The sequence below is a fragment of the Taeniopygia guttata genome, chromosome 3, assembly GCF_048771995.1.
Source record: "Taeniopygia guttata chromosome 3, bTaeGut7.mat, whole genome shotgun sequence".
Classification (NCBI taxonomy): Eukaryota; Metazoa; Chordata; class Aves; order Passeriformes; family Estrildidae; genus Taeniopygia; species Taeniopygia guttata.
Genome location: NC_133027.1, coordinates 48,651,981 through 48,677,862, shown reverse-complemented (window position 1 = coordinate 48,677,862; position 25,882 = coordinate 48,651,981). Strand labels below are relative to the sequence as shown.

At 43.4% G+C, this 25,882-nt stretch overlaps 1 protein-coding gene across 2 annotated transcripts; it reads right to left on the bottom strand.

The window, feature by feature from the left end:
* Positions 1–17,723: 17,723 nt before the first annotated feature.
* On the bottom strand, positions 17,724–21,695 carry MARCKS (myristoylated alanine rich protein kinase C substrate). Of its 2 annotated transcripts, XM_030267767.4 has the most exons (3): positions 21,304–21,461; positions 20,893–21,065; positions 17,724–19,780 (listed from the first exon to the last, which is right to left on the bottom strand). In XM_030267767.4, exons 2-3 carry the CDS (start codon positions 20,989–20,991, stop codon positions 19,019–19,021), a joined length of 861 nt encoding a protein of 286 aa, XP_030123627.2. In that variant the 5' UTR covers positions 20,992–21,065; positions 21,304–21,461; the 3' UTR covers positions 17,724–19,018. The 2 variants fall into 2 exon arrangements, with proteins under 2 accessions (XP_030123627.2, XP_041571063.2); XM_041715129.2 differs by having other exon boundaries at positions 20,893–21,695.
* Positions 21,696–25,882: the final 4,187 nt, after the last annotated feature.

The following is a 25,882-nucleotide window of genomic DNA, read 5'->3' as shown; positions in this document are numbered from 1 at the left end:
GAGTATAGAGGTCAAAAGAAGGGTGCTAGAGGATCACTGTGGGATATAAAGTTCTTCTCTTCCTGGGTTCTGCCTGCTTTCATCTCCAGGAGCAGAGTACCCCGTCTGTGTTTTCATAGCCTGTAGTAACAGATGTTTTTTAATGAGTGCACAGACAGACAGCCTATTGTCTGGGTTTGTGCCTCACAACTGCATGGTGGGAAGGGCTATTGGCACTTGCCTTTGTTTACTCTGTTTCTAAGGATGTGTGGTCCTTAGAAGGATGGGGACCTTGCTGTCTTTCAGGTGTTTTTATGGGCCAGGCCAGAATGTAACCTGTTTGTGTTATATATGCTTTTCTCAGAGTAATCCAACTCTGACATGGCCTGAGAAAGACCTCCACATGTATTTAATCTGAATGGACTCAAAGGGTATCCAAATGGCCCCAATAAACAAGGGTGGCCTAGCTGGAAATATTTCCTGGTTGTGAACATAGAAATGTAGGCTGAGACTAGTTAGAAAGCCTGGCTTGTGCATAGATATTTTCTCTTCTTTTAGTGTCCCAGTGGGGAAGACAGTCCCTGAAAGGCTATGAAGCCTGGACTAGCTTTCAGAGCTTACTCCTTGCCAGCAGCCTCTCTGTGTGAGGCCAATAAAATTTGTTTGCACTTGACAATGATGGAGTATTTTTGCGTTTCACAGCGTGTCTCCTCGGGACTAACTGCTGTTGGGAAGGCCCTTAGGTCTATCCCTCCATTTTATCCTATGCAGTATTGGAGACCCCACCCTTTCATGCCCTGCCTCTAGAACATGGTGTCTTGCTATAAACTTTGGGGTGGGCTTACAAACTGGGTGGAGAAGAGTTACTTCCAAGCATTGACCTAGGAGGGGTCAAAGGAGGGATAAAAGCTGGGAATGTGGAACATGTGTCTGATGTCAAGTGGGTGAAGGGTGGTCTTTGAGGAGGCACTGAGATGTGGTAGGAGCAGGAGTCAACTAGCTGTTCTTCCTGTGGGGTAGGAGCAGATCATCCAATATAATCCCCTCCTGCTCACCCCTTTCACCCCCCAGCCTCTGTCACCCATGCTGCAGGGCCATAGTAAGAAGGCTGATCACTTGGGGGAGAGGCAGGGCAAAGAGGCATTCGAGCACACCCCGCAGCCCTGCTGGGTCTGAAAGCAGCGCTCTGCTCTTCAGGGGTAGAGATCACCTTGACACTGGGACATGCAGAGGCCTTTTGCTTTTTGAAATGCTCAGCCCCAGTCTGATCACCTCACATCTGGAGAGTGCTGTGGTCCCAGGAGGGCTAACCCTGAGTGCCCAGGAGGTGGGGTCTGCCCGGTTCTTTAGTACAGCAAAGGCTTTTTCACCACTCCACTGACCCTACTGAGAGATGTCAGGCACTAAGCATAGCAAAAGTATTTTTCTCTCCTTCTCTGTGGATAACAGGGAAACTTTGGGATCCTTTTTTTTTCTCTACAGCCCTATGAGATGTGTGCTCAAAAATCAGAATAGTAGGCCAGGGATTGTGCATGGGGCTGCTAACCTACTACAGATACAAAGAGGCAGAGCTTTTCTAAAGAACAATGTAATGAGCTGTGGGCAGCTGTTTTTCCTAGGGCAACCCAAGTACTGTGCAGGGGGGTCTTGTGTGTGGCAGTCTAAGATGCTCTATGAATTTGTAAAAAACGCTAATTTGTGGAGATGTGATACCCTTGCTGGCACAGCAATCCAGTGAGCAGCTGGGCAGACCCCACTGTGAGGGGGAGATAAGCCCTGCAGTAGCCAGGGATTGCTCAGATGGGTTGCTGAGAGTGGCTCTTTTTTTGCTCACAACATCTTTGAAATCTCTCACCAACTCCTTTGTTGTGCTGAGCACGTCAGCTACTAAGCCCTTATGAAATAAAATACTGGTTCTGAGAAAGATAATTATTACAGGTGTTATGATCCAGAAAAGAATTTCTATTAACTCAGATTTACATTGCTTAAATTACTTTGAAAGACAATGACAGCATCTCTATTTCAAAAATGGTCAGAGAGGGTTATATTTAATACAGTTGTCTAAAATACTACAAGAATACTTTACTATGTGTAATAAAAAATAAATAATGTGAATAGTTATATCTTCCTCAAGCACAGCAGCTGGATTTTTTTTTTTTTTTAATCCTAGGAGCTTGATTTTCCCAGTTCATGTAAGGGACAATTAAATTTAATCATCTACACTTCAAAAAATGACCTGCGATTCTGAGAATTTTAATTTAATGGTTTCCCTGCTTGAAATATGTCTAAAATGCTTTATTGTTTAAAATAATTGTGTTTGGTGGTTCTTGAAATTCAAAATGGAAACATCTCAGAGACAGAGCCAGCTTTTCCCATATAAAAGGCTAACATACCACACGGCTAATGCTATTCTAATAGGCTTTTGCCTTTTGGTTTGAACATATATAACTAATTGCAAAAGGTGTTTCATTTAATTTATAAACAGAAGTACATAAATTTTGGAGAAGAAATTATAAGTTTAGTTGAAAGAGGACTAAAATCTGTTTCTGATGATGCTTCCTAATTTGTACAATAGCATGACATGACATTTCCAATGCAGATGTTTCACTTCCATGCTAGATGATTTGTATGGTCAGTTTGGTAAAAATTAGAAGCTGTAGTGAGGTTTTCTGGATCATTTATAATCTTATGGGGTTTTTTTTTTAAGATTTAAAATTGCTGACAACAGAGAAAACTTGAAGGGGTAAAGGAGAAAATCAGCAGAAATTATCTTATGGCTTGTGGTTTTCTTTGTACAGACATATTCCATAGCAGTTCATATACTTATTTAATTTTGTAAAGGAATATTTGTTTGAAAGGGATACAGAAGGCTTTGGCTGCCTGTTACTGATAAATCAACTTTTCTGAATGTTCACTGACTCCTTTAGAGCTTGGAAATGTGTTTTATTATCTGAACAAGTTAATGAATAGCAACTAGTCTGTCTATTAATTGTATCATTAGATGCATTTAAGTCAGTATTTACCACCACAGGGCAGTAGATGAGAACTAGTTATTGCTCCTGTCACATGAAGTAGCTCTGTGCACTGGCACTGAAGTCACTTAGATGGGTTCCATGAAACCACTATGCAGAATTTGGTTTGACAGTGGGCAAAATTGAAGCCTTGCTGTTTATTTCAGGCCATCATAGCAAAAGCTAAGTAAAGCACAGCAAGATAAAATCAATTAGTACACAAAATATTTTTATGCTAGGGATTTAGTGTAATGCTCTCTATATAAAGATTGTGATTCATTCCATTATTTAATGCACTTAATGGGTGTTCCTTAACAAGGGACATCCTTATACGTGCTATTTTATGACACTTGGTAAGTATAGGCAACATTCACTCTTGACAGCTGTAGATCAAATTACAAGCAAGCCACAGAGAATGTTTCTGCAGAGGGAACCCTTACTCCCCTACTGGGTTTCTATGAAAGGCTTGGCCAAAATCCATCTGACTTTGCTCCCCAACTGCAAGGAGCCAGACTGCATTACACTGCTGGCAGCACTCAGCATCCCTGAGGAGGTTTTTCTGAGCAGAGTCCAAGAGCAGTCATCACCCAGGGCTGCACGGTCTGGTGTGCAGCTGGGGGAACCTTGTGCTGTATCTCATGGCTGGGGTGGTGACCAGGAGAAGACTCATCCTGGGCAGCTGGAGCCTCACCTCCTCCAGGTACCAATGCAGCTCCTGCAGCACATGTCAGTATTGGTGTGGCTGTGGGTGTCTTCACATCCTTGCCTGTCTGCTCATGATTGTCCCCATGGACTGAGGGAACATTTGTCACAGATGCTGCCTACAATATTGTCCTCACGGTTACACAACATCAGGGTGCAGGACCCTGGGCACTTGCATCCCCCCTCAACCCTTCCTGAAAGCACTGGGACTGATGGGTGCATCCCCATCTCACATTCTTCAGTAGAGAGGAAAAGTTTGCTTCACACAGGTAAAGCTCTGCTCTCGCCATGGACTGCATAACTCACACGGTAAAACCGGCAACTCAGTGATACAACATGCAGGGCAAATTCATAAATAAAACCTTTATTGTGTACAAATGATGAGGAGATTCTAGTATTGCATAAGCCCATGATTTTAATGGACTTCAATGCACCAGCAGCATGGTGAACGCCTTTATCAATTTCTGTTCTGGCAGTTACCATATACAATCACCAGCCTTCACCAAAATCAGCCACGCTTAATACTGGTCTTCATAGTGATGGCTGATTTCATTTGTGCCATATGCCAATAGTCATCTCCTGCAAGAAAAACTGGGTTTTCTATCTCTATCTTTGAGAGACAGTCAATGGTTAATGACTTAAACAATAGACCACCAAGGAGGTACCTGGGCATTCCCACCTGAACCTGAGCAAATATTAACTGGGTGGACCCTGTGCTCTGTGGGCTTCTTTCACTGAATCTAGACTGCAACCATCACTTTGATAAAACTGGGACCCCCACAGCAGGGAAGACCAGAAAAAGAGGACCAAATGGATGATGTCAGAATGCACGGAGTGGTGATATTTTTCTCTACTTATTCTGCCTCTCTGTCACTCTCTTTCTTTCCCCCCCAGACCCCTTTGCCTATTTCTTTCTCTCTCTCCCTTTTTATATCTCATTTACTCTTAAATAAAAATACATATTATTGAATTCAGCATATACTCTTGTTTGCACCTTAAGTTGGGCAGAGAAATCTCTGTAGTAATTTTAATAACTGGGTCTTAAGTATATACTAGAAGTGATATTTCTTTAAAGGCCCGGTGGAACATCTCAAATTCAAGTAGCAAGCTTGCTGATACTGCCCTTTAAAAGATCCATGAGTGACCAGGGAGGATTTTTGTGGGTTTGTTTGGTTTTAGTGCTTTATCCTTCCTTAACAAAGTACCCAAGATGGCTGCTATTAAAAATCCCTCCTCATGACTGTTTAGGCAAAGTTCAGTGCCAACTTTCGTTTTAGCTTCAACTTAGCAGCTCTCATTAATTTCTCACATTCTTCTGGGACTTGGGATTTCCATATTTGGTTTTACTCTTGGATTATATCAGACAAGTTTGAACAGAATTCTTTCAGCTAAATGAATGTGAAAAAAATATATTCCATATGTTGTTATCGAAATCTTCTGTAGCTGTTTAAGTCAAAAATGGCAAGGCAGAAATCTTTGTGTTGGCTTGCAATATAGCCTCTTTAAGAAAACAATCTTAGGTTGAAGAAAATTGGTTAAGCAGTTTTAAATCAACTTGTCATTTTTTCTTCATACTATGAAGACCTCTTTCATTTTTCCCTCTCCCTTTTTCTTAATTTAGTTTTTAAACCCTTGTTTAAAATGAGTTTGCCAGGGATTCATTTACTAAGAATATCTTTAATGACATCTCAGTTATGGATACATTTGTCAAGAACTCCAGCTGCTAAGACCAATGGAGTTGAAAAAGACAAAATATACATCATTGCTTCAGTATATCTGTGTATTGTCAGCTTCCTTTCCCAGTTCTTACCAGTATAAGCATCAGGCCTGATGATCTTACATGGGTCAGTACAATGGCAACTCTTGCATATGTATGTCAGACTGTTTCTTGCCCCTTTTTTATCCTAAAAAGATAAATACCATACAAAACCTAGGCTAAAAGGAGCAGCTTTTAAGTGTCCACTTAAAAATCAGAAAACCACAGAGTCTGAGCAGCTATAACAGCACTAAGACTTCACACCCTCTTTATGTTCTTATAATGCTTACTACACACTTTGACAAAAGCCCATGTTTAGAAAAAGATCATGCTTTTAAACTCAACTACTTAAATCTAGGAAAAAGTAAGACTCAAGGTGGTTCGTTCTCTGATCCACTAAGTATCTAATAATTTGGAGCACACTGGGAATATTTCTGTCAGTGAGACAAATACTAAACTCTCCTTTTCTTACTCCTTCTCTCCTGCAAGAATGAATACACTGGAGAGCAGAGGAAGGACTTTCTGTGAGATGGGTATTCAAATCTCTTCAGCCAGGCATGGAAGCTTGCCAGCAGTTCCCAAGAGTATGCTAGCTCTCAGCTATTGTAAAAATAAGTACATAAAAACATATGTTGAAAATCCCTCACATCCTTCCTTTCCCCACTTTGCTGTGTTTGCCCCTGGCTAAACAGGGCAGCTAGGAGCAGGGCGCTGGAATGTCTTTCCCAGGCAGTTAACTTTCTAAGACATTATAAAAGGACCCTAGACAGCAAGTCCATGTGTGAAGTCAAGGAATCCTGTTATTCCCCCTATTATAGGGAGAACTACAGTGCAGGGAGATTAAACCCCAAATTTCTAAATGGTTTGCTGCTGTATTCCTCATTCTTATGTAAAAATCTTAAGTACCAAAGGACTGACTGTTCACATTTGGTTTGGTTAGAATGGTAAATAGTCACACACTCTGAAAAATACCCCTTACAGAACACTTCTAAATCATTGGACTAATTTGCCCAAGGTGTATGGCAAAGCAGCATCAGTGGCAGTAGAAGAGCACATTTCCCTGGGATTCCAGTTCAGTGCTTTGAGCACACAAGAGTCTGTCTCTTCTTCATTCCTGCTTTGTTACCCAAATTACAGGGATGTAAGAGACATCAGCCTCACTCTGCTTTGTTCTGAGGGACACTGTATTACTCTTTTCTTTGCTAATCTACTTCATAAATAACCATATCTCTGATTGTTACAGGCACAGGAGGGATAAGTACTACTGAAACCCACGTGCTGGCTGTGAAAGGTACCTTTACAAAGAGACCTTCATGTTTAGGACAAAATTCCTAAAGTTTCCATGAAAACTGTTTTTGTTAAAAAAATTAGGTTTCTATGTGTATCTTTATTTTTGACAGTTTCTCAACCTTAGCTTTGTACTTTGTATTCCCTTGTTTTAAGAAGAAACTGGGCTCATAACGAACATCCATAAGTCAATTCCTGCATGTTATTTTAGTGAATAAATCAGAAAGTTTGATACTCTAAAAGGGAAAAAGGGGGAAAATAAGTTTTTATTCTGAAATGCTGAGACAGATAGGAGTCTAAGATCAGGGAATCTCAGTCTCCACCTAGATCAGATCACAGTGATTACTGGAGTGATGGAAATTTAACACTCTCCCTGCTGGCACTTCAGTGATTAATGAAAATACATGCATAGGAGAAGGTGCCTGATTTTCCCTTGAAATAAGCCCAGTCACACTTGGAGGAGAGTGTTAAAGTGTATGTACTAGGAGAAAACATAAAATGAAATAGTCTGTGTCCAGGGTAGACATAATAAAGAAAATAAAACAGTGATAAGACACCTAACAAAATGTAGCCTGAAACCCACAGTCTTTTCAAATCCAGTTAGTTCTGTGGAGTAAGCAAGCTGGTTGCAGACTCTGTTTATATGTATGTGTGTTTTATATATGCACATGTATATCTATATAGATACTGTGTGTATAGAAAAGTGGCTATAGACTATGAAAATGTGGATCTGATTTTAGCACCTGAAGATCAGACCACAAAAGAAGAGTCAGCGATGATTGATGAGCATTTCTCTTTATTTAAAACTGTTATTTTATTATTAATGTGCTATGGAGCAGCATGCTACAGACGTTTGCCATTGTGTACAGTAACACTCTACAACACTATTTAGGTATGCAACATGTTTGCTGCAAGTCTATCATAGATTATAATATATATCTATACTTGCAGATATGTAAACTGCTAAATGTAACAGACCGTCTTTGTACCTTTGGTTACCACAAAAAAATTCACGTGGTTTATTGGCAGATGCTAAAGGATAGGGACACTCCTCTTGGGAAACTAGTTCCTTCTTATGAAACCAGCATGGCAATATCTCAGTGCTGTATTGCTTTCAGTTTTTTGGCTTTTTTTTTTTTTTTCTATATAGTCTATAGATTTTAAGGAAGGCAGTACACAGGATTTACATAGAAAAGAATTGGGTTTGCATGCTACAAACAAGGAGAAGTTTGGAAGGCTAAGAATTTAGTTTGCTTTTTCATCACATGAAAGTTTATAATAAAGAGAAATCAATTCTCTGTGCCAGCTGGAGTGAGCACCAAAAATAATTAGTATAGCTTGTGAGAAAGGGGATTTTACTTAGGTTTTAGGAAAGTATTTCTGACTACAAGTCTAATTCAATGGGCTAACAGGTTACACAGTAGGAAAAGTGTGGAAAACCCTGTGGAGGTTCAAGGTTAGAACAGATAATCTGAAAGATACAATCTGTCTTTATCCTGTCAATGCAGTGGTGGTCAAAATGTTTAGCTTAAGTTCTCTTTCCTGCCTCTATATTTTTGCTTTATAATTTTAATTCAATGTAGTGATTTCCAAAAGGTCTTGAGAGATCAGGGAAAACTTTGTCCTGTGCTTCAGTAAAAGTAGTACAGGAAAGGGAGGGTACAATAACAGCTGTCCAGAATTTATCTCACGAGATACATATGTATAAACATTCAACTAAATAAAAATACACATGTACTAACAGAGCCACATATTATTCTTAATGCAGTTATCAGTAAGGTCTCTACGCAAAACCAGATTTTGGAAATAAATCAATCACTTTTAATATTAATAATGTGATATTTCATTGCATGTTAACTATTCAGTCTAAGACATAGACTCTATTGAGTTAGGTATTATACATTCACAGGAAGAATTAGAACTGTTCTTTAGTGTATCTTTCTCAAAAGATGCTCAAAACAACCCTGTTGGGCCCTTGCCATTGCATTCAAAAGAGGACTAATGCTTGAGTGATATTTCCTGTGAACCACCTTAACCCTGAGATTCCTGTTGTTTGTATAGTCCTCATTTTCTGTTTCTGAATTTAATTTATTTTCCTGAAGCACAGTCCTTTGCTGAACTTCTGCTTGATTTTTGGATTGTCTCTCTCACATGTGTTATGAGTATTCTGAGTTCCCTTTTATGCGCACTTCCAGTCCTCCCAATATAGCAGCAAAAAACTGACTGTTATACATTGAGGTTATTTTTTTAGCTGACTTTTCTCAACACCTATTTTTCTAGTTCTTACTTCCATGGATGTGTTTATGAGAATGTTGCACAGGAGAGCATCAAAAATATTACTGAAGTCAACATCTATTAGCTCCTAACTCCCACTGAACTACTAAACTGGGTATGCAGTCAAAAAAGATAATAACATGGAATTGACATGGTTTTTCATTGTGAAGCTAATCTTGACGATTTCTAATAATTTTATTCATCTAAAAATACATTTTTCTCTAGTGTATTTTCAGTTATCTTTGTTAGCTTCTTCATCTGTAACTTCCCTAGTCCTTGTTTCATGGTGTTGTAGTTCCACTCAACACACATCTCTCTGTCCTCTGCCAGTCCCTTTCTGTTTTTACACACCTCAACCTTTTTTTCCTTATTCCTTTGTCTTTTTTTACCAAAATCTTTTGTGAAATGATACCTAAAACATGTATTGGATTTATCCTTCTCTAGTTTTCCAGATTATCCTCTTTCTTTTGGTTGCCAAAAGCTCTCACTAATGACTCAGAAATTGTTCAGCTAATTTCCTAAAGCAGTGTGAAACCCTTTGACTACTACTTTTTAATGTTATTCTCTTAACTATTTCCCCCTCCACCCCCCTGGCATGTTGTAGAGAGAGTTTTCCAAGTTTAACACTCTCAGTAGCAACAAATGCTTGATGTCCCAGTGGTTATGTTGGCTAAAACAATTTTAGGGAAATTCCCTCCCACAGCTCTCCCATGTGGCTAGCAATACAGAGACATAAATATAGCCAAACCACAAGCATTTTTACCACTTTAGCTGATTTATACAACATGATGGCGAAAATGTCATCAGGCACTCCCTGCATCACCATTCCTGTCTGTGTTAGAGGAAAAGTTGGCAAAGTTTTAAACCTGTGATTTTCAGGTAAGTGCTTCTGATAACATTGGCTTAATGTTCTAGAAATCACAGTGAACACAATCAATTTTACAAACTAGTGAAGCCACTTCTTTCAATGCCATGTGAAAATAAATATGAAATAATAAACATGTTTTTCTTCTATTTAATGCACAATATACACATTCATTTTTTTCTGCTGGTCCATAAGGACTCACAGCATTCCAGATGATGGATATGAACCAATTTTCCAGTAGTTCCATTCTAAGTCACCTAGAATGCATACATTTTCTTCCTATATCTGTAGTTTTGAAATACAATTTGGATAGAGGACTTCTTACTAAAACTCTTGGGAATCACAAATTATAATGGGAAAATTCAGATTAAGGTACTTTCTTAATAGGAAAGAAAATCTATGAAGAATCTTCCTTTCTGTACTTTAACATACAAATATTTAATCAAGCTGGATATAGATTTTGATAAAGAATTAATACCCCTGAAAGAAAAATCATATCTCTAAATGCAAATACTCTCCCTAAAATGGGCACCTTCCCTCATTCCAAAACCCCGCATTTACTTCCGTGCTGGAAATTGCTGCGAGTGCTGAAAACAGCCCCTTAAAAGAGTGAAAGTATTTTCGTTTCAGTACATAAAAACGGCCTCGAAGTGTCACTAGAGAGCTATAGATAATCTGTTTCAAGCTACATTTCAAGGTTTTGGGACTGCTTGATCTTTTCACTCAAGAGCCACTTCTAACTCCATCTTTGTTATTGCTTGCATTGCCCATCAATATGTGTGGCCATAAAAATTCCCCAGCCATTTGCACACGGATGGCAAGGCTTTCAGCATCACAGTTCCACGTTTATGAAGGCAAAGAGCATGAAGTGAAAAAAGAAACTTGCAAATAACAGATCTTTTGGGTGGGGGGGGGGGGGGCGGGGGGAGGTAGTGGGAAATAAAAAGGAAGTTGGTAATTCCCTCTCCCTTCATAATCTTGACCAAGACAAATAGAAATGTGATTCTAACAATGGTAGGAAGTGAAGCAGCCTAACCTTTCTGCATTTAGCCTGGAAGCTTTTTCAGAGTAGAGACTGTCTCTCATAGATGTTTACACACAGTGCCTGGCATAAACAAGACTCATATTTAATCCTGGCCTTTAGAGCTCGTATCACAGTATAAATATTTCCTTGTAGTAGTAGTCTTACAGAAATGAACCTTTGTTTACACTGCTGCTCAGAAGCCATTCTTGGCCCTGCTCCTCCTGTGGGATTCCTTCCCAGCTGTCCACGTCACTGTCATCTGCAGTTTGATTGCCTTTAATATGGCACATTCACGTGTAGGGGAGCCTGCAGTATGGAAGGTTTTTAAATGTCCAGTTTCACTTGCAAATGGTGCATTTTTACATGTGTGCTGCTTCACTCAAGTGCTGCTGGGAAGGCCTGATGCTCAGCACCCTTTTATAGTCTCACTTTAAACTTGTGAGGCTTCTCTGAAGAGTTACACTACAAGTGTCCTCATTCTATCTTTGTCAAAAAAGATGAAGAGTGTATTATTTCTCCTAAAATCCTCAAGAACAACTCAGCGCTTCCATCTTCTGTATCTCTGAGACAAAGCCACACAGAATGTTTTTCCAGCAATTGCTTTTGTAGTTAAATCTGACACACCTGCCATGAAGCATTTAGGAGCAGGAAAACTTCAGAAGTACTAGTTTGTTTCTACTTCTATATATCCACAGATTACTGAACTAATGACTATCATAACATGTATGCAATAACAACAAGATGCAAGTCAAGGCCTAAAGCCTCTTTAGATTAGATTTAGATTTGCACTGGGATTTAAATAGAGAACAGTTGGCTTTGAATCCCTCTGTTTTTCAAAGTTGATAGTCCTAATATAACATCACTTTAAAGTATTTTCCCCTTCTTTCTTCTCCTTGGTCCAATTTATAATGACAGCAGAAGCTTCATGATCTTGAAATTACAATTTTCTGTGCAAGAAACACAAAGGCAAAAAAATTCACCAGATTAGCACAGCATTCAGCAGATAGCAATGATGACCACAAAGTATCATTTTTACATTGAAAATAGCAAATGTTTCTGATTACTTATCCAGAGGAGCTTGTAAATACATTTCTGCATCATCACTTTGATGTATAAGCTTGTTGAGCATTAGAAAGACCCCATGTGATGGAGGCAAAGGAAAAGCCTGGACTGATGAACTTCCAGAGTATAAACTCTCACATGTATAACAATGATGCTAAGTTTCCAGCATTTCATTTTTGTCATTTCTAACAGCAACACATGAAAGTGCTACTGTCCATTTTTGCCAGTATGGTCCTGTGGGTCTTCACCTCCTAATTCAGGCAAACACAGTATTTTCTGGTACCTTTATTGCACACCATTTCTTGTGGATTCCAGGTGGATGCTGCACAGAAGAATCAAATATGTTTCTCTTATCATTAGTAACATCTATGGGGGAATTTCATAAGTGTGTTGCATAGCTTAACAAACTTTGGGAAGCATTGATTTTGGCATAATTCTAATGTCACCAAGATCCATAAAAGGGAAGCTAGCTAATTTAGCATACATATGAATGCCAGTGTTTCTCCATTAACATTAACTTTTAAAGTTGTTAAACAGATAAATAAAACATCATAACAATGTTCAAACTTACCTATATAAAAACATCCAGGAGAAAGAATTCAGAGAAATTTTGGAATTATTTTCATTCCACTGCTTTAAATTAATTTTTTTTTATATTTATTAGAAAGCAAAAATGTATGTAGGATATGCAGGAAATAGTACTGAGGGAAAAATAAAAAAGATCATGTTCCTTCCTGTGTTCTGAGTATCAGTCCATGATTTCTGTCATTTTATTTAATTACCAAGGTGGGATATATTTGTTGCCCAGTGTCCTCAGAGGACATAAGTCCTCTGAGCTATATCTGCTAAGTTTGCTTTAAGAGATTCCTAAACTGCAATGTAGGACTCGTGAGAGGCCTAATGATTCCTTTCTGAGAAATGTTACCTTTACCAACCAGTTTTGGACTTTGTTTCACTGGTGATGTCTGAAAGGAACATGGATCTGCACTCAAGTGGAAACAGTGTCTCTCATAAGTAAAATATATGTTTAAAAGACAGGACATGGGTACTTTAAACCTATAACAGCCTTGCTTCAGGGGGCTAGAAAAAGCAGTTTCTTCCTTTAGTTCTTAAAGCTTGGGGATTGGTTTCTTTTCTTCGCTTGGTCCCCTTTTAAAGGTCCTGTCTATGCTGATCTTAACTGGTTCAAAATGGTTTTTTTCCAGTGAGATTGAATGGGTTTTGCTTCCTTTGAACAGCAGGTGACCCTTGTAGGCATGGCTTATTGTGTCATCAAATTAATCTTAAATACTCAGGTGGTTCTCCATACCAAACTTCAGAGAAATAACTACTCTAGTATAGGCTAGAAAGGAATTATTATTTTTTTTTTAGCTATTAGAGCTAGTCAGCAAGAATAACTTATGCAACCAACAGATCCATAAGTATTTTTTTCTTGTTTTAAAAACTAAGGTGTGAACTTCAGGAGAAAGAGTCTAATTTGTACTGTATCTAAAAATAAATCTTTAGTCACTGTGGTCTCTGCAAAGAGCAACTATCAAGTACTTTATTACCAACAGTATCAGCTGTGGTGTTGTGAAATACCCCAGAACACGCATTGCTTGGCTCAAAACATTCCCTCTCCAGCACTCTCCTAGTGCAGGTTTTCACATACATGGCCACAGGAACTATCCTAAGAATCCTAACTCCTGGAATATTTGCTACTTGGTGATAAAAATGCATACATCACCAGTAAGATTTCCTTGTACTTACAGCTCTCAAATAAAAACTGTGTTAGGTGCAAAAAAAAACCCCAAAAAACCCCCAACAAACCAACAAATAAACAACAAACAAACCAAAACTCTCCTACCTCCTTTTAACTTAATAATGTCTTTGATATTTTATCTAAATTCATCATATCTTAGAACATTCCATATAGATATATTTTTATGTTTATGTCTTTCTAATTGCAAATATTAATGTCTTGTTTCGCCTAGTACCTTGATAGTCCTGTTTTGCATAAACATGCCTTCCTGCAGCAAAGATTGAGGGCAAAGATATATAAATAATACTTGTAACCATCCTCAAGACTTCAAAACATTCTAAAAACATTTACTTAACCTTTATGTCACCTCCACCAGGTAACATTATAGATATACTAAAAACAGGGCATTCTGAATCTGAGTTTTTCTGTATAAAGAATACATCTTGCTTTTGTATAAAAAGTATACTCAACAATACAGCCCAAATTTACATATTTCTAACTCTGTACTTCATTCGCAGGGCAATACTTTGGTCACCCTTCTGTTTAGGCATAACTGCCACTTTGATCCCTTTGCTAACCCTCCTCTGATCTTTCCTAAAGGCAACGTTTCCACTTCAGAGCAATCTCAAGAGTTGTCCCAGCAAATGCATCATGAAACATGTGGGTACGTCTTCCCTTTCTCAATCCTCAAACAAGCAATAGGCCTTAAATCTCACCACCACACTGGCTCTCACTAGGGCAAGCTAGTACACAGGCTTTCAGAAACCTTGCACTTGGTAGCACCACCTCTCACGCTCCCTCATTCCAGTGACAGGAGCCTGCCTGCCCTGCCCTGCCAGACTCATGGCAATGCAAACAGCTCCCATCAGTGACAGCTATCCCAGGATCTCAGATTTGTAAGGAGAACAAGTTAATCTCACTGTCTACACCATGTTATAAACAATGCACTATTTTCACTGGCTTCCTACTTCAGGGAAAAAAAAAACAACAAAAAAACAACCTGCTTTATTCTATCTCGGTGATCTGAGTAAGGTTAAAAAAAAAAAAAAATCGTCCTAAGCTAGAATCAGGATGCTTTCAACTAAGCTACAGTTTATGAAAAACACATTTCACCTCAGTCTCTCAAAACAAACACAGAAACCAGTCCAACACCACCAGTGATGACATTTACTACTCTTTCACTATACAAAATAGCATAAAGAGATAATTCACTGGACTAATTTTGCAGGAAACTATTAACCAGCATTACAGCTTCAGAGTAGAATGTGTATTATTCTAGATTTTTTAAGGACTTAGAAAAATTCAATCAAAACAGATGAAAACCTTCAACCTTTATCTGATCATCTGCAAGTGAAGTTCGAGTTAGCTGTTTCAAACAGTATTGTAGAACAAAAAACATTCTTCAAACATAGACATCATAATAAAGGAGTAAAATACATATGCAACCAACAGGCGTTTTTAGATATGGCAGAACTCCATACATGACTTGATTTGTATCCAAGGATTGTGGACACAAGCAAGAAGGAGATTGAACTCCAGCAGAAGACAAAGCCTGGACTCGGCTTCCCTCATCCATCTCACCTTTCCCTTTTCCTGCCTTGCTTCCTTGCCTGAAGGTAAAATCTCTACAGTTTCACATTAATTAAGTATCAGGACCAGATACAAAACTCAAGTACTTGAGGTAAGACACCTTGATTTGGAAAGTCTAAATGTAGTTTAGATATTTATCAAGATAGGCATGAGATCTAAAGCACTTTTGTACAGGCAAGTTACATTCTTGAACAAGGAAAACTGTTGTCTCAGTGTAAGTAAATAAACTTAAACTTTTTCTTGTAAAAAAGAAGTAAATCACTAGAGATCACTAGAGCCCCTAGTCAGGAAAAGTTAGATTCCAGCATAAGTTTTACCTAAAAATATGACATTGTTTCAGCACAACAAGAATTACCTTGTTCATAGCAATAATAATATTCTGCTTAAAAAGAACCACGAGATAGGTAATCTGGTTTGAAATCACACATTTTAAATCCACGTATGCTCTGAATTTGTAGAAATTACAATACTTATTATAATCAGCATTTTCATTCAGGCAACCAATGCAATAAAAAAAAAAGTATAAAGCTTTCTCAGTAAGAAGATGAACCACTTGAGCAGTCACTAACTCCCAGCCCCTTCATTTTCCTTGTACATAAAAAAGGAGATGCCACAATTCCACAGAAATGACTACTCAGTCCCTTGGGGACCCAGGCAGGAAAGATGCTCCTGCACAATTCTCTGGCAAGAGATAGCAGTTCGAAACTCCTCAATTTCCATGATTCCAAGCCATTTCTTGACTTCTGCCTTCTTAAATCACACAGCGGAAACTTGGCATCATCCAATCTCACCCAACTGCTGGGACAGGAAGAGCAGACCATGCAACTGGTATTCTTAAGATGCACTCATGAAACTCTACCAGTGTTAGGACTTGGAAATGTATTTCAAGTCAAGTCAAGACACAGAATGACAAAGCCCCAAATGTCCATCTGCCAGGGGCAAGAGCAATTCTGCACTCTCAGGAAGAGGAAGTGCTTCATAAACCACCAGCTTAGTGAGGAAAAATCACGAGAGCTTGACAGGTTAAGAAAAATCTGAAAAATAACTTTACTAGCAATTATTTTCTTCATATGTACATATACAGTTTGACCAAAAAAAAAAAAGAAAAAAGAAAAAAAAAGAAGAAATTCAGACTGCTCTTTAAGAATCCTTGGATTCAAATATATATATTTATTAAAAAGAGACATTGACTCTATGGCCAAGACATTATGCGTCTCCGAACAGGTTTTTACAGCCATGTTATAAAAACCCCTTAGCAAAGCAGTTATGCACTAGACTTCAAACACATGTACTCCAAGAATGACACTGGTGTGGAGGATCTTGTTTTACATCCATTTATTTTTGTCCCTCAGCAATTATAGCATAGTTTCAATACATTTCTAAAGTTATAGAGAAATACCAGGGCAACTAGAGTACATACAAGCCAAAGTTAAAATGGTAGACAGCTGAATTAAAAAATAAAAAACCAAAAAAAACCCAAACAAAACAAAAAGAAGTATGCATTCAGCAGGAAATCTACTATACTTCATTCAGTTTAGGCTTTGTTCTTTAGGGAACAAGGTGCTAACGTGCCATTTTCTCATAAAATGAATCATAATTGCTTCCAAAGAGTTTCTGCTGAAAATGGTGGAAGCAAATAAGTGTAACACTAAACTTTCTCCTATAAACTTAGAAGCAACACTTTCTTGAATCAATTTCCACCCTCCAAACACCACTGCTGCTTTTCTTACATGAACTCACTGTTTTATTAAGGCATAATTGCCCTGAGCAATATGCTGGAAATTAGCCAAAAAGCCTAACAATTAAAGGCAAGCACCAAGTAATTTTTCTTTCTTTTACTGACAAATTTTGAAATCTGTTTTGAAACTCACCTGTACTTGGGAGTAGCACTTGAGGAAAAAAAGAAAATATTGCTTTTAATTACTTTAAGTAGAATGGCAGTGTTAGTTTCCCCCTTCTCCTTCCAGGCTAGTTTTCAAGACAATCATCGAGGTACTAAAGCAGGACCAGCATACCAAGACCTGAGTGGGACATCTGTTCAAGAGCTTAATTTTTAAGCAACTCAGCATAAAAATTTCAGCGCCCCACCCTAAGCAATTCAAATTAAATCTTATTTTCCTCAAGAGGCAAGATCCTCATACGCTGGATACCTCTGGTCTTAAAAGCAAGATGGAGCCTGGACAGGAGAATCATACACAGTACATGCTCAGACTGCCTTCCAGTCTTCTTTGTAAAGCCAGAAAAGCCTATAAATTACCTGGTGCACTGCACACTTTCTCTGTAAAATGCACAGTCTTACAGAGCCCAAGATCCAGGAAGGTACTTTTCAAAGCTAGTGCTAACAGCACACATGACTGTCTCTGTACAAATTTAGGCAATACTGGCAAGTCCCTTTAAGCTACCAGAGTATCCATAAAAGAAAGACAACCAAATTATACATTTTATTCACATTTATTTTTCGCTTTTAGTGTGCTCACAGAAAATTAGAACACCTTAAGCAGGAGTTTAATAGCAATTTTTGTAAGCAAAGTTACATTCCATCTCTAAGTCAAATTGGTCAAAGCTTCTCCAGTATTTACAAAAACATGATAGACAAGATGCTACACAAAAAAAAAACCAAAAAAAAAAAAACATTGCATCTGAAGAGTTTTCCTTTATTTTCAAAGACAACTGGAAAAGAAAGCATTGTCTGCTGTAATCAAAAACATACCACAGTATAAACAGTAACCATTCCACTTATCACAGCTTGGTTGAGTTTAAAATTTGTGTTTAAAAGGTCCAAGATGACTGCAGTTTTACAAAAATGGGCAGGGTGGAAAGAGTTGCAAACTTCATGTGCTTCTGGATATCAAGATTTGTTTTTTTTATACAATAGTCACAGTTAAAAACACCCTGCTGGTAATACATAATTACACTTTATTAAGGTCATAACCCAGCAATAAACAATAAAGCCTATACAACTTGTATTTCTACTTAATCACTGACTGATACAGCTAACATGAGATAAGTGAAAAGTTCCTATGGTTTAAATGAATTTCTAAGACTATGATCTCTTTATCTGGGTATTGATTTTTATTTTTTTTTTTCCTTTTTCCTTTCCTTCTTAATCAAGACTTGTAGTGTTGTAAACCTTATAGAACATCTGCCTCACAAAATACATCGTAATAACTTTCTTTTAAAAAAAAGACTAACCCCTTACATCATTTCTGGCGGGGCGCGCTCCCGGCAAGGGCTGCGTGCCCCGGGTTCCCCACTGCGGCCCCTGTCACTTCATTTGATATCCCTTATTGACCCACCCATCTCCTTCATATATGGGCATGTCCATAGACCGATCGGCAAAAGTTTTATAATATGAAGAGAGTTGCAAAGTATGAAATTAAAAAATAAACGAACAAAATTTTAAAAAGGCAAAAAACCAACGGAAAAAAAAAAAACCGAACCAACCAAAACAAAACATTAATACTGATGAAAAAAAAAACCCAAAAAAACCAAAATATAAAGGATGGGAGAGGAAGGCGGAGGGGAGCCCCCCTCCGCCTGTTGGAATGGCGGCAACATATAACGATTTGAGATGGGAGCTGCGGGGGGAGAGAAAAAAAAGAAACGAGACATCTTTTAAATCAATCCCTGGTTGTAGACAAGTTCTCCGAGACCAGTACCTGGCACCACTCCAAAAACAAACAGGGGGGAAGAAAAGTCCGTCGGCGAGGGGCGGCGGCGGTGCTTACTACTCCGCCGACTCGGCGGCGGGTCCCTCCGGACTGCTCTCGGCGGGGGGCTCCTGCCGCGCCGGCTCCTCCGCGGGGGCCGCCTCCTGCTCGCCGCTGCCCGCCTCGCTCGTGGCGGCGCCGGCGCCCGCCACCTCCTCCGCCGCCTTCGCCTTCCCCTCCGCTGCCTGCTGAGGCGGCTGCTGCTCCTCGGCCGCCGCCGGTGCCGGGGCCTCTTCTCCCGCCGCCTTCTCGGGGGCGGCCTCGTCCGATTTGGCCTCCTGCGAGTCCCCCGCCTCCTCCTTCGCCGCCTCGGCGCTGCCGGCCGCGCACGCCTCCTCGGCGGCCGCCTTGCCCTCCTCGCTGCCCGCCGCCTCGGGGGCCGCCGCCTCCTCCTTCCCGCCCTCCGCCGCCGCGGTGGAGGCGCCGCCCTCGCCCTCGGCCCCCTCGCCGGCCTCCTTCTTGTTCTTCTTGAAGGAGAAGCCGCTTAGCTTAAAGGACTTCTTGAAGGAAAAGCGCTTCTTTTTTTTTTTCGGGGTCTCGCTGCTGGACGAGGGGGTCGCGCCCTCCTCAGTCTTGGGGGAGGACTCGCCCTCCGCCGGGGAGGCCGGCTCGGTGCTCTCCGCCTCTCCCGCCTCCTTCTCGGAGGCGGGCTCCGATGAGGCCGCCTCCTCTTTGCCCGTCTCCTCGGCGGGCGCGCTGCCGTTCGCCTGCACCTCCTCCTTGCCCGCCTCCGCCGCCGCGGGGGAGGCGTCGCCGTTCACCTTCAAGTGGCCGTTCTCCTGCAAGACAAGGACCAGCGTTACCGGCGGTGCCCGGGGCGGTCGCGGGGCGCCGCCGGCCTCGCCCTCCCGGCCCGCCGGCCTGGCCTCGCCGCTTGCCGCGGATCGAAGCCCCGCGCTCTCGCCGGGCCGGGCGCCCCCAGCGGAGGCGGAGCGCGCGGCGGCCGCCAGAGGGCGCCCCGGCTCCACGCAGCGGCGGCCGCGCCGCGCTCCCCCGCCCTCGGCGCGCCCCGTCCAAGCCGCGGCGGCGGCGCGGGGCGGGGAAGGCGAACAAAGCTCGCCCGGCCCGGCCCCGGTCCCCCGCCCGCCGCGGCCCCTCTGCGCCCGGGCGGTGCGGCGAGGAGCCCCCGCCTCCCCCCCTCCCCCTTCACGCCGTATTTGCATCTTTCGGGCGCCCGGAGCGCGGCTGGCTGCCCGGGGCGGCAGCTGCGGGGGCGACGGGGGGTGGCTGCCCGCAACGCCGCCGCCGCTGCTGCGCGGGGCAGCGGCGGCACGGCCAGCCCGGCTCACGCGTGGGGAGGGGGCGCGGGGGATGACAGAAAGCCGTGCCCCGCGGCTGCCGACCCCCCGCCGGGGCTGCCGCGGACGGGGCGGGCGGTGCAGCCGCCGGCCCGCGCTCCCGCCCGAGGGGCTCTGCCCGCGGAGCCCCCTGCCCGGCGGCTCCGGCCCCGCTACTACACGGCCGTCCGGCTGTGCCGCGGGAGGCGTTCCGCGCGAAGCACCGAGTGTCTTCGGGAGGAGGTTAAGCGGGCAGAAAAGCCAAACGGTGTGAGATCCTTCCGTTTACGAGCCATTGGGACACTCCACCATAATATACGAGGGATTTTAAAAAAAAGAAAGAAAGAAAGAACCGTGCCCCTTCCCCCCCGCCCCCCACGCAGGAAAGATAAAGGAACGGATCATTCAAAGCCGAGCCCGTTTAACCAAAATAAAGAAATTATTCCTTTGCCTCGAGTTGCAAAGATAAAAGGATCGACCGTATTCTCCATTGAATGTGCCACTGGGGCATCAAAGGAAGAAGAATTAAACAGGATGCGAAAGAGAGTCCGTCGAAGTCGGCTTAAAAAAAGGAGCAGATTTAATATTTTTTAAAATTTCTTTTCGTTTTTTACCTGTCCATTCGCCTTGGATGGAGATGCAGCCACTGCTTCCCCAGGTTTCTCGGCGGAGGCTTCGCCCTTTGCAGCGGTCTTGGAGAACTGGGCACCCATGCTGTCTTATTCAACAAAGAAACTCAACAGATCCAAAAGGAGGGGAAACAAAGAGCGTTGGGTTGGTATAAATACTGGGCGACCAGCAGCAGCAGCAACACACACACACACCAGAGGGGGAAAAAAAGAGAAGAGAGAACAGAACCGATTATAATGCACTCCTTTTAAAAAATTTAAAGTTGAAGAGATCAAAAAGCAGCAGCACAGGAGGGAGGGGAAAAAAAGGGAGGAAAAAGTCGAGCAAAAAAAAAAAAAAAGAGCCCAAGTTTAGTAAAAAAGAAGTAATAAAAAATCCCAGATTTGTAGCCGTACTGTAGACAAGGAGAAAATGGAGAAATCTCCCTGGTTGCTAATAAGATGCGGAGTCCAACGCCCAAGTGCACAGATGAATGGGCTTCCCGAGCGGTGACGGCAGCGCTCCGCCCGGCGCCGGCCAATCGCGGCCGCCGCGCACAAAGGGGGGCGGGGCCCGCCCGCCCGGCGAACAATGGAGCCGCGATGGCAGCGGTTTGAAATCGGCCCCCGGCCGATAATGAATGTGCCGCTCCGCTCCGCTCCGCCGCGGCGCGGGCGGGCGCGCCGGGCCCCGCGCCGGGCCGCCAACAAAACACCCCGAGCGAGCGAGAGAGCGAGAGGGGCGGGCGGGCAGGGACAATGGTGCGAGGGGCGTGCGGGTGAGTGCGAGTGCGAGTGTGAGTGAGAGCGTCCCGGCCCCGCCGCACGCCCCCGCCCGCTGCCGCCGTGAGAGAGCAACAGATAGTGTGTGCGAGCCCCGGGCGCGGGAGAGAGGGAAGGAGGGGATTTACTGCTTGCTTTTTTTTTTTTTTCCCTTTTCTTTTCTTCCCTGGGTTTAATTGGTCGCGATTGTTAAATCGCCCCCAATTTGGAAGGTATTTGAACCACGTAGATCGGGTTTCGCCGAACGAGATCACGAGTCGAAATTAGTAGGTCTGTAGGCCAGATGTTGCAAACGCTAAAGCAGCGGCAGCAGGAGCCGCTGCCGGAGCAGAAACGGACCCCTCCCCCATAGCGATATTGGCTTGGAATAAAATATTTTGTGATTAGCCTACGGCTCTAATTAAATTCTGCTGTCTGATTATTCCTGATTTGTGATTTTAAAGTATTTTCTGAGGCGGTGACCCACTTCACGATTACATTTCCATGCACTCAAGTTGTGGGCGAAGCGACATTATCAGGGAAACATTCACGCTTTTCCAAACCTCAGCCCCGAGTGTGTATTTACGTTGAATTTAAACCTTCGAATAAGATGTAACCCGAAACTAATGCACGCGAATCAACGGTGATCTGGAGCGCTTATCAGCGCTGAGGTGGGCGAAATATCACGGACCCGAGTGATTTCCTTTCTCGGGGGAGGGGGCGGTGTGTGCGGGGAGCCGGTCGGCTCCCTCCCTCCGTGCTGCGATGCGGGGAAGGCTGGCCTAGACCCCCTCCCCCCTCCCCGGCACCCCCATCCCCTTTTAAGGAGCAGAAACGAGCGTCAGAACGATCGTTTCCCATAGTCGGGTAATCTCCTCCGAACGCCTCTTGTTTATAAACAAGGATGTTAAAATGATTCCGATAATGAAGGGCTGCGGAGCGGGGAGGCTCGGCTCAGCCGCCCACCTCCCTCTCCCCGTGGATTGCCAGGGCTGGCGGGATCGGTGGGCTTCGTGCGGACGCCGAGAGCCGCCTCTCGGTAACCCCGGTGAGGGCAGCCTGTGGCTTTCAGCCGCTCGAGTGGATGACTTCGTTTCTCGGGTGGGGGCAAAAAGGGGCATTTGGCTGGTGTTTTTTACAAGGAGGGATAGAACCTCTCCCTGCCTCCCGCCGCATTTCACGCACAGCCTCTCCGCAGCCACTGCCGCCGCTCCCTTTGTCTCGGCCGCCGCCGCCCGCCCCGCCGAGCACGGCGCAGCAGCGTCCCGCTCCCCCGGGGGCAGCTCCCCCACTCGCACCCGTGCGCCCCGCACGGGCAACACCCACAGCCCCCGGGGTCGGCGCGGGGGGCGGCCGCCGGCCCTGCCGGGTGACCGCCCACGGCAGGGCGGGGGTGCCGGCGGTGCCGCCGCCGCGCCCCGAGGCTCCCGCGGCGGGGCCGCGCCGCCGGGCGGTTTCCCTGGCGACGGCGGGGGGCGGCGGGGCCTCCGTGGTGGGATCGGGAGCGGAGCGGGGCGGGAGCGGCTCTGCCCGCCCCGGCGTCACCTGCGGCCGCCAGTCCCGCTCCTGCGGGGCTGGGCTGGGCTGGGCTCGGCGGGGCCGGGTGGGGCCGGGGTCGTGGCCAGGGGCGCCGCGGCGGCGGGAGCCGCTCTCCGGGGATCCGCCGGCTGCCGCCTCTCCCGGGCGTGCTGGTGGAGTGGTGTGCGGCAGCGGGCACCGGCGGCAGAAGGGATGGAGCGAGCTGCGGAGGGCTCACCTTATGGCGTGACGGCACCGCAACCGTGGGGCACGGCCAGCCGGACAGCTTCCTTCTTCGGAATCCTCCCCCACTTCTCAACTGCACGCGTTGTGTTTTGTCTGCTCCTTTTAATCTGGATATTAAGGAAATCGTGATTTTGTTGGTGGTGGTTTGGGTTTTTATCTTTTTAGACTGGTTTATGTAACAGATCACCTAAGAAGACCTGCTGGACGACCATGACAGGACTTCGCAATCAGTATCAAAAGGCACCAGTCCATCCTGAGCGGGTATATGCAATTTCACCGGCACGGGCATATGCATTTCTACTTTCAACCGTAGCTACGTCTGAATTTCAGAGTAGCATCCCTGGAAAATTTCACATGGTGACTTGAAGGTTTAGATTATGTGCTTTGCATTATGCTTTTGTTATGTTTTTCAACCATTTCATTGTTTTACCACTTGAAAAGAAAAAGAGAAAGTAAAAAAAGACTAAGCCTTGACTGATCTTACTCTAGGTACTTAGTTCCACAAGTTCTTCTGTAGAGTCTCTGGACAAGCAGGAAACCTGGGATATGTATGGTGTACGGTCCCAGTGCAATTAAAACCCGGACAGCTATCTCTAACCCAAACCCTTGACCATAGGGTCAAATACAAGATTTAACCCCTCGAATGACCTCTTGAACCCATCAGTTACCAGGCTGCTCCTTGTCGCATCACACCTTTATGCACCAAGCAAAGAGATATGCTGGAGGGAAGATTCCTCTTTCTTAAACTTGTACTTTACTCAAGTTCCTGGTCTTTTAATCTCCTTCCAAGAGGCGGGGAGAGGGAAAAGAGAGAGAAAAAAAGACAGACAGACATTATTAGTGTTTTGTAACAGGACTAATCTTTTACTAAGATGAGAATACCACTTTTCTGCTGTGCCTTCCACATACAAAGTTGTCACAGAATTTCTGTGGCAGGAGCAAGGATGTACCAGTGTAGTTACTTGTGTATAAGGTGTTGGAGATTTAGTGTCTGAAAAAAGTGGTATCGTCAAGCACATTTGCACAGAATAGAATATTCTTAATTTGTGTTAAGGCTTTTACCACAATAGCTGTGTCAGCAAAAAAAAAAAAAAAAAAAAAAAAATTCCCCCCTGTGTCATGTGTAGTGATATTTCTAAGAACTTGACAACCATAACTGAGAGACAGCTCTGTGGAACCCCAAAATGAAGAAGAGGCAAGGCTGGGGAGCTGTTCTTGGGGGGATGAGGGGGTGAGGGTAGCAGGATTTACCTCCCCTTGCTCCTCCAAAGGTTTAAGGGCTGTCACTGTAATTCCTGATAGTGAGTTGCACCCTCTAGATGAAGTTGTCTTTTTGCAGTACTTCCAAAAGGTGACTTCTATCAGCACATTTTTTCCTGAGGTATTTTCATCCTCAGCTTTTGGGAAGGTGGAAGACTGAGGCGTGGAATGATAAAATGCTTTGTACAGGGCTGCCCAGAAAATCAGCCTCACAGCTGACTGTGTTACTGACTCTTGGCTCTGACTTCATGATCATTAATAATAAATCTGTGCCTTGCAGACACATCTTTGGCCATAAACACAAACCCTTCTGTCAACCTAGCCAGGTATAACCATGGTATGTAGTGCTTATGTCAACTTTGCACTAACATTCTGTGGGGAGGCTAGGAAAAAAGCTGATAGGTTTTGGCCCAAGAGCGCTGAGGCAAAGTTGCTCCTGAAAAGTATTTGGCCACATCTAGAACAACAGCTGAATGTGGTGCTACACTCTGGGTTATGTGGCTATGGAAATTGCGACCTTACACCAGGTACTCTGAAACTGCAATTTACCACCCCGTGAAAGTATGGCTTCTGACTCCTTCAGCTACTGCCAAACCTCCCAACACACTAGTACCCAGCTATTTTTTCTTTTCCCAATACTGCCTAAACCATCAATTTTATCTATCCCTAAAATACAGGTGAATGAAATGGTATTTTCATTTGAGAGTTGACAGGAAAAGGAGAAAGTGGCTCAATAACAGCTCCCCTCTGGTATGGCAGCTTCTCACTGGAGTCCCAGAAAAACCCATCAGTGACACTCACACTCTGCTAAGGTAAAAGCACAATCATGAGCATGTTTTAGCTCTGTTAAAATTCGAAACTTTTCAAAACATGCCCTAACTTGCCACGTTTAGTTGGGACACAAATGTATTTTAACTTGTTTGCTGGCAAATGCACTAAAACACAACACACCCTGTCAACACTGAGAATCTGAAAACATTAAAAGTTTTCACTGACACCTTTTTTTTTTTTTTTTTTTTTTTTAAACTCACCTTTATCCTCGTCCAGACAAGCCTTTAAAGAAAGTGAATCTACAAGTGGTTTTGGGAGCTGGAATCCAATGTTTACAGAATTCCTGAAACAATGTGTGCTTTCTAGTGTTCACACTGTGACTCTCCCCTGGGTGACCTGAGCTCTGAGGAGGTGCTGGGAAACCTCCTTGGGTCCTGGG

Excerpts from the sequence above, each read along its gene's own strand:
- MARCKS (XM_041715129.2), bottom strand. The coding sequence starts at position 20,991 with ATGGGTGCCCAGTTCTCCAAGACCGCTGCAAAGGGCGAAGCCTCCGCC. Across the intron at positions 19,781-20,892 it reads CATCCAAGGCGAATGGACAG|GAGAACGGCCACTTGAAGGT; the intron begins GTAAAAAACGAA and ends CTTGTCTTGCAG.